This window comes from Bidens hawaiensis, unplaced genomic scaffold (genome assembly GCF_021521415.1).
Source record: "Bidens hawaiensis isolate Kalapana, Puna unplaced genomic scaffold, B.hawaiensis_p1.1 tig00008041_1, whole genome shotgun sequence".
In the NCBI taxonomy this organism is placed as follows: Eukaryota; Viridiplantae; Streptophyta; class Magnoliopsida; order Asterales; family Asteraceae; genus Bidens; species Bidens hawaiensis.
The window spans coordinates 157865-171665 of NW_027491565.1; the positions used below are offsets into that span (position 1 = coordinate 157865).

At 34.8% G+C, this 13801-nt stretch overlaps 1 protein-coding gene and 1 pseudogene across 2 annotated transcripts; one reads left to right on the forward strand and one right to left on the reverse strand.

Annotated features, from left to right (window-relative positions):
• Positions 1-636: 636 nt before the first annotated feature.
• Positions 637-1401, reverse strand: LOC143636712 (uncharacterized). The gene has a single exon (XM_077104236.1). It carries the CDS (start codon positions 1399-1401, stop codon positions 637-639), a length of 765 nt encoding a protein of 254 aa, XP_076960351.1.
• Positions 1402-6279: 4878 nt separating this feature from the next.
• LOC143636686 (DNA replication licensing factor MCM3-like) lies at positions 6280-11278 on the forward strand (annotated as a pseudogene). The gene is made up of 16 exons (XR_013154287.1): positions 6280-6391; positions 6485-6594; positions 7163-7371; positions 8191-8321; positions 8404-8642; positions 8737-8973; positions 9055-9209; positions 9287-9495; positions 9578-9740; positions 9829-10019; positions 10105-10164; positions 10252-10341; positions 10442-10632; positions 10742-10810; positions 10886-11027; positions 11106-11278. The product of XR_013154287.1 is annotated as a DNA replication licensing factor MCM3-like (transcript).
• Positions 11279-13801: the final 2523 nt, after the last annotated feature.

A 13801-nucleotide genomic window follows, 5' to 3' on the forward strand; every position in this document is an offset into this window, starting at 1 on the left:
AATTATTCATTAGAATGATTTATTCTCGTTTTTGGTGGATTTTTTTAAAAACATGTCTACAAGACATTGTAAATTCATTTCACGTAAACCGTAAGGATGAAATAGTTCATAGCCTTAAAACATTGTGAATTCACAGCGAATGAAATAGTGGAATAAAAAATATATTCATAAAAGTTAAAGTTAAGTTAGTGAAGTCATATTGATATATCCAAATGTTTGGTAGTTGATGACATATGCTTTAGTTAGCAAAAAGTTTTATCCTGATTCTAAATATGATGATAGATTATAAAATATGATTTATAAATCATTTATTATTTGAATAATGTCATTACCTTTCACTTACTTCAAATAAAAAAACATTTATAAATAACATTACCTTCAATTTTTATGAGTTAAATTAAGTGATAAACAAGCAGAAATATTTGTTTGGTTATAAAAACATGGTTTTGCAATCTAAGTAGACTAAGTTCCTCTTCTTTTTAAATTCTTGGTTAGAGTTCTTTTAGAGCTTTAGAGCTTCATAATATTGTCAATTTTGGAGCTAATAAAAAAAATGTTTTATGAGATAGGGTCAAGTTATTTTACAAAGGGTAACAAAAATGAGAAGGGTGGGAAGTCATAAATAATTGACATGTGTCAAGTGGGGACCAAAAGAAAAAGAGTAAAGAAGTAATTGTACACATTTTCTCTCTCCACATGCAACAGATAATTTGCGTCTTGTGCATCTACGCATCGGAAGAGTGGCCCAAGGTAAAAACGTCTATACAAAATGTCATTTTGAAATGTGTAATTGAGCGCCTTGTGACGAATCTTTCTAGCTTCTGCTTTCTTGTCTGGTAAGATACCTGATGACAAGTAGTTGATGATCGGGGTCATCCAGCTGGATGTACCCGCAGAGCATACACAAACTTCTCTTATGGTAGTGGAGGGGTTTGCCAGCACTTCGACACATACATCTTTGGCAAGGTGTTCGAAGCTGACTGATGCCAATTTGCTGAGAGCGTCGACTTGTTTATTTTCACTTCGTTTCACATGTTTTACTTTGCATGTGATGAAGGTTCCCATTAGCGCCTTGGCTTGCGCTAAGTGTGAGGCCATCTTCTCATCTTTCGCATCATATGATCCTTCTATTTGGTTCGCGGCCAACATTGAGTCAACATGTGCTTCTAAATGTTTTGCTCCCATCTTTTTGGCGATTCTCAATCCTGCCAACAATGCTTCATATACTGCCTCATTATTTGTGCTCTTAAACTCCAAACGTATTGCATACATGAAGTATTGTCCTTCTGGATTGGTGATGCTTAACCTCGTGCCTGCGCCTTCATCATTGGATGCCCCGTTAATGAACTTCCATAGTTGCTCTTTATGTTGTTCAACTGGGGTTCCATCTCCTTCTAGCATTCTTCCTCTTTTCCTTGGGGTACCACTGCTATGAAGTCAGCCAAAACCTGACCGTTGATCGCAGGCCAGGGTTTCTATTCAATGGCGTATTCTCTCAATTCTACTGCCCACTTCGCTAACCTTCCAGATAACTCTGACTTGGCTAACACATTTTGTAGGCGATAGTTGGTGAGGACGTGCACTGGGTGTCCCTGGAAGTATCTCCTTAGGCGGCACGCTGTTTGCACTAGCGACAAAACCAACTTTTACAAAGTGGAGTATCTTGTTTCCGCGTCCGCCAATGTGCGACTAACATAGTAGATGGGTGTTTGCACGCCATCCCTTTCTACCAGCACAACCGCGCTGATTGCCCTGTCTGAAGCTGCTAGGTATATTACTAGCGGTTCTCTGGTTTGTGGCCCTGTTAATGTTGGCAGTTCTGCTAAGCGCGTCTTGATTTCTTGGAATGTTATTTCTGCTTCAACTCTCTACCGAAACTGAGATTCTTTTATCCGATTTCTCAGAGTTGAAACGAATGGAAAAGACCTGTGCATGGCTTGACAGAAATCTATTGAGCGCGACCAACCGCCCGTTCAGCGTTTGCACTTGCTTGATGGTTCTCGGGGAAGGCATTTTCATTACCGTTTCCACTTTTTCGGGATTGGCTCTGAATCCCCCATTGGTAACGATAACTCCCAGGAATTTCCCTTCTTCCATGCCGAAGAAACATTTCCCTGGGTTGAGTTTCATGCTTATATCCCATAACGTCTTGAAGGTTTCTTTAATGTCTTTCAACATTGTTGCCTTCTAAGTTTCTCCCAATTTGGGACTTGAATTCACTATCCATCAGGCGTTGGTACGTGGACCCTGCATTTTTTAGGCCAAATGGCATCATTTTGTAACAATATGTTCCACTATTGGTTTGGAACGCCGTTTTGTCTTGATCTCCCACCGCTACGTGGATTTGGTGATACCCTTTATATGCATCCATGAAACATTTGTACTGGAAGGGGACTAGCGCATCCACTTTGAGGTCTATTTATGGTAAAGGATAACAATCCTTTGGGCACGCTTTGTTGAGATCTTTGAAGTCGATGCACATTCGCCATTGATCACTTGCTTTTGGTACCATTACCGAATTTTCCACCCATGTCTGGTATTGTATCTCGCGGATTTTTACCGCGTCCATGAGTTGTTTGACTTGTTCATCGCAAGCTTTCGCCTGTTCCGGTCCCTCCTCCGCCTCTTTTGCACTATCGGTACAAAAGCTGAATTTACTTTCAACTTGTGTTCGGCTTTGGGCCTTAGTACCCCTGTCATGTCTATTGGAGTCCATGAGAACAGGTCTTTGTTGTCGACAAGTAATTTTTTCAACGCCACTCGGGCATGGGCGGAAATGATGGGTCCGATGATCACACTTTGCTCTGGGAATTTTCTATTGAGAACCCATTTTTTGACCTCCTTGGACTTGCTTGTCCTTAACATCTTTTGTGGCGGTGTTTAAGTTTAATGTTTGTTTATTTTGATAGACGAGATGTTGTTTTAAGACAAGTTATTGTTTGTTATGAAATGTTTTATGAAAGTATTTATATTCCGCGAATATTTTTATTAACTCTGATGATCAGAACTATGTTGATGAGTAAATCCAACGTCCAAATGTGAGGCATCGGTAATGGGGTCTTACAGTTGTCTGATGTACATAAAAATATACATCTTTTCGGCATCAAATAATCTCTAAAAACTGCAATTTATATCAAATAACATAGCATAAAAGGCTACTTATCATAATCAAATGTAATTTCAGGTGAAACCAAGCCCTAAACGAAGAAACAAGCAAAAAGACGAAGAAAATAAGAAGAAAACACAAGAAAAACAAAGAAACACGCCCCCATACCTCAAGAAACATACCCTTATGCTTCTGAACACCAGAAAAGACAAAAATCTACAAGAAAAGACAAAATCTGGAAACAAAAGCACGGGGTCGTGCCTCTCAACCACGTGGTCGTGGATATCTGCCAGAAAAGACAAAATGAATTTAGCACATGTCACTATAAAACACGGGGGCGTGCCTACGTAAGCACGGGGTCGTGTCTCACACTCCATATTGCCTATAAATAGTGGCTCATGTTGCACTCATTTGGTGTGCCTTGAAAAGAATTCTATCCGGTTTTCTCTTATAAAAACACACACTAACACTCACATAGAAGATTTAGTGAAGAGTTTGAAGACTTGGAGGTCATCACCATCAACCATCATCACCATCATTAAGAAGGAAGATTCATCTACATTTGGTTAGATTGTTCCAAGTTTAATCATGTATTTGTTATTATCATTCATCTTAATGTTTATCATCATGCTCATTATGAGCTAAACTCCTTTTACCATTTAAAATCTATAAAGAAGCTTTGTTTTACTTGATAATTATATAAAACATGTGGTGTAGTCTAGTAAAGTACATGGTTATATTACAATTATCTCTTGATGAGAAATGTTTCACCATCTTAAATCACTAATTCAAAGTTGGTGGTTGTCAATTCTATTGGCAATCGTTCATGATCGATTCATGTTCTTGAAAGATAGAAATACTTTGATATATTATCGAAACATGGATCCTTATATTGTACTTAGAAATGATAAGACGTATATTACGACGCGAGGGTGTGATAGTGAGTTAAAGTGTTAAACTGATGGTGGACGTACACTTGTATTTTAGTTCGTGACACATGATTCGAATTAGGGATGAGCATGGGATGGTACCAGTACCGACCGATACCGATCCCGATTTTCCCGATCCCGAAAATTGAAAATTCTTGGTACCGGTACCGAAATATTCGGTTCGGTACCGGTACGGTACCGGTACCGGGACGGTACCGGGATAGTACCGGTACCGAGGGTAAAAAATCGGGAAATACCGGTACCGGTACCGTACCGATCCCGAAACTTAAAACCATGGTACCGATTCGTTACCGACGGTACCAAATCGGTACCGATTTCGGGATCGGTACCGGTACCGATCGGTACCGGTACCGATTTTGCTCATCCCTAATTCGAATCTATAACAAAACTATAATATTATAATCCCTTGGTATTGTTAACGATATACTATATATAAAAGTTTTGACACCAAACATAACTAGTAGCTACCATAAGTAAGAAAAGTTTATTTGTTTTACTTTTGAAAAACTTAAGAGATCTTAAGGAGTTGCATGTTAAAGTATATAAACTTTGTGTATGGAACAAAAATCAATCACGGGCCTTACCTAGATATTAAACCCTTTTAAAGCACAAAAAGGCTCTATGCATATAAAGTGAAGCAAAATAAGAAAAATGTTTCAAAGTGAAGCAAAACAAAGAAAATTGGAAACATGTGATTGATATTCAAAGTTGATAAATAGTTGAATAAGTGAGTGTATGAAAAAATAGTTTTAATATATATATAATACTAAAACTAAGAGAAAGATGTTTGGTTGTATGCAATTTCCGGCGATGGCGACTACATGCAATGGTGGTTGCCATAAAGATGGTGGTTTGTCTTGTCGATAAGACCTGGGTGTGTATTCCTTATGTTTCAGTGTATATAAATACATAACTTATGTGTATTATACGTAAATGGGTGAGTTGACGTATAATAATCGCTTAACATACATTAGCTACGTGAATACGTTAAAGGTTAAACAACGAATACGTTTAAGTCGAATTCCAAAACCTAAAACGTTCAAGGTTGAACCCTAAAACGTTCAACGTTAAAACCTAAAACGTTAATGCTTAAAACCTAATTATATTAGGGTTAAAACCCCATTATGCTCAAGTCAAAAAATGACTCGATTGAAGATCCAGATGGCCCAAGCGTTGTTGGTCTTAGATGTTGAGACGGTAAGGTAAGTCGACGCGAATTCCTTCGGTTTTGAGTATGTGTTTACATATCGGAACTAAAACAAAAAAATTATAAAAAATGAGGTTAATCTCAGACGTTGAGGTGGCGAGTCTACGCAAATTCGGTTGGTCTCCGTCGCGTTTGTTACGGTAATTAAACCTAGATAAAAACAAATTTGGCATTTGGTTGTTTTTGTTACGTTCGTTACAACCCTGGAACTAACACAAAATATAGTGAATCTACGCAAATTTGTTCAGCAACCATCACGTTTGTTACGATACCGAAACTAAAACAAAAAAGAAAAAAAATTTGGCGTTCAATAATTTACGTTATTTTCGTTAAGTTACTGGAACTAAAAGTACAAAAGCATTAACATAAAAAAACTAAAGTGACTACTAAGGTGCCGCCCAAGTGACCCAATCGGACACTTACGGCACCAAAGTTCTCTTATATATATATATTAGTAATAGTAATAGTAATGGTAATTAGTGCTACGTCACTTGAAAAAAAAATATCTTAATGTAATCAATCAATCAATCATACCCAATTAAGTCCCACCAACAGCCAAGCTATAGGTAGGGTATGGGGAGGGTGGGATGTAGGCACACCGTACCTCTATCCACATGGATAAAGAGGTGGCTTCTAGAGAAACCCTCAACTCTAAAAGACATACGTATAAAGCAATACAAAAGAAATCAAAGTTCAACAGTAATTTAAATGATAATTGTAATGATAATAATATATATGGCAAGAATATACTAATACTATATAATAATATCTTAATGTAATAATCCAACTAATAAAACTTCTATTAACGTGACCAAAGTTTATGGGCCACCCAACTCTATAACTCAAGTCTGGGCCTAGTCTCGTACTCCAACTTCTAACTTTCCCATGGGCCGCCGATCCTTTCCCACGTTATTAAGCGCCTTTTCCCGCCAAAACACTTGATCAAGATCTTCACACTTCCCGCCAAATCATCACCAAATTTAGGGCAAAACTTCACACCACTCTTTTCACTCTCACTCTTCATTTCTTCTTCATCACTTGTTCATCAACAAATCAATCGAAATGGATATCACTGAAGAAATTAGGGCTACTAACAAGAAAGCCTTCACCGAGCTCTTCGACTCAAACGTAATCATTAATCAATCAATTTAAACTTTTGTTAATCGTTAATGTTTACTTAATTACTTACTTACACTTTGTATTTATATATTTTGTTCTCAGTACGATACCTTAGATGACGACATCAGGAACATGATCAACAACAAACGCCGTCGTTTAATATTCAACCTCTCACACCTCCACCACCGTCACGCTGCCGATCTCTCCCAAAGGTTTCACAATTAATATTAATCTCACTATTTAATTAATTAATTAGCTAATTATTATTATTATTATTATTATTATTATTGTTATTATTATTATTATTGTTACAGGTTGTTACGGAACCCTAGCTAGTAATTTTTAACAATTGTTCGTTAGTTGATATATTAATTTCACTATTTTATCAAATAGCTATTGTTGTTATTGTTGTTACTGAACCCTAGCTAGTAATTTTTAACAATTTTCCGTTAATTCATATATTAATTTCACTAATTAATTAATTAATTAATTAGCTTATTATTATTATTATTATTATTATTATAGGTTGTTACTGAACCCTAGCTAGTAATTTTTAACAATTATTCGCTAATTGATATATTAATTTCACTATTTAATTAATTAATTAGCTAATTTTAATAATAATAATAATTATTATTATAATTATAATAATAATAATTATTATTTTTACAGGTTGTTACTGAACCTTAGCTAGTAATTTTTAACAATTATTCGTTAATTGATATATTAATTTTACTAATTAAGTAATTAATTAGCTAATTATTATTGTTGTTATTACAGGTTGTTACGGAACCCTAGTGAGTATATGCAGTCATTGACAGACTTTATAACGGACAGAACACGGAGTATTGACCCGAAGTATTTGACTGAAGGCGAGCAGGTGTTGGTTGGGATTGACGGACCGTTTGTTTCGAGGGAGGTTACGCCGAGAGACTTGTTGTCTGAGTTTATTGGGTCTATGGTGAAAGTTAATGGGATTATTACTAAATGTAAGTGTTTTGGTATATATAATTTTTGTAGGGAAAAATGATTGAAATTAGATACTTGTGGAGACCTAGTTTAGAGTTTTAGATGCGCATTTAGGGAAAATACTTGGTCATCGGTTCGATTACACATAATTGACCTCTAAATTAGATGAAAACAGGTTGAAATTTGGTCAACATCTTTAAAAGTATTTATAAAATTATACATGTTTTTTAAAAGTTATATATAAAATTGGTACCTCATCGCCTGAGTGCTTTGCGTGTTTTACAACACTGTACTTGGTTTGAATTAAAAGTTTGACCTTTTTTTTAAATAATGTAGGTTTATGATTCTGCAAGTAAAAATGTTGAGTTTTTTTTAATCTTATGTTATGAATGTTATGTAATTAGGAAGCTCAAATCTGCTTATTGACTAGTCTAATTGCATGGTTTGTGACTGTTTTATTTGGTTACTTGGTCATTGAAGTTGCAAAAACTAGAGATGAGCTTGGCTCCAAAAGTTTCGGTACCGATTTTCCCAAAATCTTGCTACTGGTACCGAAAATGTTTGGTTTGGTATCGGTATTGAAGGCAAAATTCGGAAAATACTGGTACTGTATCGGCACTGAAAACTCAAAAAGTTGGTAATGATTTGGTACCCGTACGCGTTTGCTCATTCTAGCAAAAACTAATCAGTTTTTACTTGCAGAATCATTTGTAAGCTAGATTAGGCATTATGAATGTTGGAAATGTGATTTAGTACTTTTGATAAAACTATTATTGTGTTGCCCAAGGGGTTGTTGGTGTAGTTTTAAACTTTTAACACACATGTTATACATCGTATAGGTTCTCTTGTAAGGCCAAAGGTTGTCAAAAGTGTTCATTATTGCCCTTCAACTAAGCAATTTACGTCTCGTGAGTATCGAGATATTACTTCTACAATGGGTTTGCCCACAGGCTCCGTGTATCCAACCCGGGTAATACTAAGTTCTATAATTATGTCATATTTTACTATTAAAAATAGAAAATTAAGTATCTCATCTGTTATAGTATCCGCAGGATGACAATGGCAATTTGTTAGTAACCGAGTTTGGTATGTGCCATTACAAAGACCATCAAACACTATCAATGCAAGAAGTGCCTGAAAATTCTGCTCCCGGTCAACTCCCAAGAACCGTTGATGTCATTGCAGAAGATGATCTGGTTGACTCATGCAAACCTGGAGACCGTGTGGCAATTGTTGGTGTTTACAAAGCTATTCCTGGAAAAAGTCAAGGCAGTGTTAATGGTGTTTTCAGGTTAACTTAAATACCTACACTTTATATTTCTTTCACTTGTATTTTGGTCTAACTGTGCATTTCATTTTTCAACCAAATTAACTATGATATGTAGGACCGTGCTTATAGCAAACAATATTTACTTGCTTGACAAAGAAGCTAGCGCTCCAGTTTATAGTTCAGAGGACTTGAAACGTATTAAACAGATAGCTGAGTGAGAAGATACCTTTGACTTGCTTTCTAAGTCACTGGCACCTTCAATTTACGGGCATGCATGGATTAAGAAAGCAGTTATTTTACTTATGCTTGGTGGAACCGAGAAGAATCTTAAAAACGGGACCCACTTAAGAGGGTATGGTGCCATTTCTTTTGTTGTCAAGATACTTGTGTTTATTTACGAATAGTAAAGTTGATTTTACCATAATATTTGCAGTGACATTAACATGATGATGGTTGGAGATCCTTCTGTTGCCAAGTCACAGCTTCTTAGAGCTATTATGAGTATTGTTCCTCTGGCAATTTCAACAACTGGCTGTGGTTCGTCTGGTGTTGGATTGACAGCTGCAGTTACTTCCGATCAAGAAACAGGTAAACATTGTTATAAACTCGAGAAATTTGAATAAAGATAATTTATTTTACTCATTTTTTTATGATTTACTTTATAGGCGAAAGAAGGCTGGAAGCTGGTGCCATGGTTCTTGCGGACAGAGGCGTGATCTGCATTGATGAATTTGACAAGATGAATGATCAAGATAGTGTAGCAATACATGAAGTTATGGAGCAACAGACTGTAACCATTGCAAAAGCTGGTATTCATGCATCGTTAAATGCTAGATGCAGTGTGGTAGCAGCTGCTAATCCCATTTATGGAACAGTAAGTACAGTAATAACATCTATTCATGCCATAATGCCATGTCATATCTTAACTTTGTGCTATGTTAATTGATCGTCTTCAGTATGACCGGTCAATCACTCCAACAAAGAATATTGGACTTCCTGATTCTTTGCTGTCACGTTTTGATTTGCTGTTTATTGTATTGGACCAAATGGATCCTGAAATTGATCGAAGAATTTCTGATCATGTTTTGCGTATGCACCGTTTCCAATCTGATAAAGAAGGTAGGATCATGTGTGCTTGTGTTTTGCTTTTAAAGATTTTGATTTTTTTTAAGTTTACATCACTTACATCACAAAACATGTTTTTCAGGTGCTGATTCAGGTCTAAATAGAAGGGAAGCAGAGTCTGAGATAGACGCTTCCATATTTGTTGAGTATAATCGAATGCTACATGGAATGAAAAAAGGTAGGAAACAAAATGATGAAGCTCTAACAATCAAGTTTCTTAAAAAGTATATTCATTATGCAAAACACAGGATTCAGCCAGATCTCACTGATGAGGTATATTTTATCTAGAATTGATCAAAGTTTCTATTTTTCGTATTGTATGTTAATGGCGGTAATGATGATAAGTTATCTTGTTTAGGCATCTGAGTACATTGCAACAGCATACGCAGAGCTCAGAAACAGTGGCGGTGGTAGCAGGGTTAGTGTTAACAGTTATCTACTTGTTAAATTAACTTTAAAGATGCTTTGGTTTCTTAATCAAGATTAATGTTTTTGATATTTTTAGACTGGAGGAACACTTCCAATAACTGCTAGAACCCTGAAAACCATCATTCGACTTTCAGCCGCACATGCTAAACTTAAATTGAGCAAACAGGTACTTTAATCATAATATTAAACATATTCATTTGATGTGTGTTTTTTTTCTCAAACATGTCAATTTGACTCAGGCTTGTTTAACATGTATCGTGGTGTAGGTTTTAAAATCTGACGTGGAAGCTGCCTTGAAAGTTCTCAATTTTGCTATTTATCATCAAGAATTAACTGACATGGAAGAACGTGAGCAAGAACAGGAAAATGAGCTAGAAAGAAAACGCAAAGCCGACACCAGTGGAGATAATAACAATGGTAACAAAAGAACTGCATGTCGTGATGCTTCTCAAACAGGGTTAGTTAATCACCAAATATCAAATTAATTTTCAATTACACTGATGATATACATTTGTGTACGTATATATTCAGTTATATTTAAAATGCTTGTTTTTTTTTTCATTCAGGGATGCAGCAGAAACTGAAGCAATGGAGGTAGATGAAACTCCAGCTGCACCAACTATATCTCCCGAAAGGTGTGTTTCTTTTATAAATAAAATAAAATAAAGTTATGTTTTTATTTTTAATCTAATGCATTTGTTGCTGTGCAGGGTTGCTGCATTTAGGTCTGCATTAGAGCAGCATAGACATGAAACGCGGTTTGAGCAAATAACTATAGCAGACCTCGAGACGGCTGTTAACGACAGAGCAGCAATACCTTACTTGAGAGCAGAGATCATGCTCCTCTTAGAGGTATATATATTCGGTTATTCTGTTTTGTTAGTTTTATTATTACGTGTAACTAAAAGCCCAAATGGCGATTGCGTGCAGAGCTGGGAGCAGGAAGGAGGGATAATGATTGCTGATGGCGGAGTTGTTTATCCCATATGGGGTTGATGAATGATCTGTTTTGAGGAGTTTGTAACTTTTTAACCCATTTTATGTATTAGAATATCTAGTTTATATTCTTGTTTAAATGGTTGACATGCACCCTTTTTAAGTTTATTGTTATGGTATTTTTTATCTTTTTTATTAGCAAACTGTTTTTTCTGTATTTATGGTTATCTGCAGTCGTTTTTAGGTGCACACATTTAATTATTTCATCTACTCAAAAGACACTTGTAAATCTTTTTATAGGTAGACACGTTAAAATTTATAAATACAAGTTTTGAAATATGGCAAACTTGCTAACAAATTGTATATTCTGTATATATTAAATGGCAGCTTATTAGGCTTCAAAATTTATACTTTGGTCATAAAAATTTGGTATATATATACTCTCTAGTTCTAAACTTTTATGACTAAAGTTTTATGACCAAAATAGTATAGCTAAAGTTGAGGACTAAAGAGTACGCATACAAAATTTTAACCAACGTCTAAAAAAATTAAACTTAGCAAGTTGCCCTTTAATATATACACAAGCGTTATGGCGGAGTACGTTGAACATGTTCAAAAAACAACCATGCGTATTGGTAGTGGCGTGGCGGGAACATGGTAGACATTTGTTCGATTTGTAACGGTAAATGTATTGTGACCAAAGTTGAAAGTAAATGTTGTAGCCAAAGTTGAAAAAATATAAGTTTGGTTGCCAAAGTTCTAAGGCTAAAAGTATTGTTGCAAAAGTTGAAAAGATAAAAATTATATTAATCAAGTGGTCATTAAAATCTTTTAAAAAAAAGAATATTACTATTATTTTTTTGCCACTTAGTCATTATATACGTTGCATTATTTTGTCAATTTTTTTTTAATTTAAACATTTTTTTTTGTATTTGTTACACGGAAACTTTAGTGTATGACGAATTTGATATCATTAATAGCATGCATTTATTTATTGTTATTTAATACTCTTTTTTTTTCTTTCCAAAAACGACTATTTTTTTAACGTTGGGACCACTTCAAATATCTGAGTGAGCCTTCATGAGACGGGATATCAACCGTTCATATTGATTTTGACGCTCTAGGTGTAACTCACCCAAACCACCATTTAGGAGGAAACCCACAACTCGGAAAACCCCCTTAAGCCAAGTTTCGAACCCGAGATCTCAAAGATCTCAAGACTTAACCATCATCCCATGTCACTAGACTGAAGGGCAGTTTGAAAGAGGATCATTAAATATTCTTAATATCATGTGTATATTGTAACAATATCATGTACTTATTGTTATTTAATATCAAACTATATGTTATTTAATTCCCTCGAGTATAAAACATTTCACCTCATAATTCTTTTATCATAAGCATGTCTTTCATAAAGTTTTGTTTTGTAGTTTTACTAATAGTTGTAGTTGTCGATAAGCTATGCATTACTTATCGACTTTTAACCTTCTTACGTATGAATAACACACTCGTGTTGACATATTACTTATTTTGATTGCTCTGTATATGTCTAACAAATTTAGGGAGCACGATGATGATGATGGGTAAAGGGTGTGAAGAACGATGGCCCCTTGATCCATGTGATCCTTTAACTTGTTTAAGACAATGCGCAAATGGAAGAGGGTGGCTGTATGGCAAGTGCGTGCATGGAAATACTTGTGTGTGTACTTGGGGTTGTTAATGGCCAATAACTTTAATAAAAAGTAGTATTTGTTATCTTATTTAATTAAAGAATGGCATTTGAAAATATATATTTTGGTATCTATCCTAAGAACCAACTATGTTTACAAACTTGATATTATTATTTTGTGGAAAAGTGATTTTTATTATTTTAATTGATAAACCAAATTAAGTTAACTTTTTAGGGAAATGACTCAAAATTATTTAGCATGCAGCCTATGCTGGCTACACATGTTTAAGTCTAACATAAAATTAAATACTTATCGGAGCTTTAATACATTTGCCCTTGTTTTTTTTTCTCTTCATAAAATATACTCATTATCATATAGTTATATGTTTTAGTTGTAAGCCATTTCACATAAAAGTTATTATTATCAGAAAAAATCATTTATGATTAAAACCCTATCACGTATTTACATTATGTCATTTGACCATAACCCAATTAGTTTTTCTCATTAAAACTAATCATATGCATTTAAGGGTACACAATTTTGTAATTTTACATATTTGTATAATAAATAAAACTAAGAGGATAATACTTAAAGAAAATTAAAATCTCTCTTTTAAACTCTCTTTTCTCTTTCTTCAAAAATCCCTTTGAACGCTTTCTCTCTCCAAACACACCTTCTCTTTAAAATCCTTTGGTTTACTGTACATTAAAGCTAGCGTTGGTTTATCAGTTGCAACCACAATTTATGACTGTTGAAAGATGTTTTTTTTTAAAATGAAGCTTATCAAGACAGATTTGTGCAATCGAATGAGTGATGAGTATTTGAACAATGTTTCAAATTTGTGAGGTCGAAAGAGAAACATTTGATAAAGTAAAAGAAATTAAAATGACTTGATTTTAAGCTTTCAAAATTTATTTCTAGATCCATATCTAGTTTCCATTCTTAATTATATTTAGTTGGTTATTATAATGATATGCACCCATTCTAGAAGTTTGTTATTGGTGTGATATTTGTTACGTT

Coding starts and splice junctions, on each gene's coding strand:
- LOC143636712 (XM_077104236.1), bottom strand. CDS start 1,401: ATGCTAGAAGGAGATGGAACCCCAGTTGAACAACATAAAGAGCAACTA.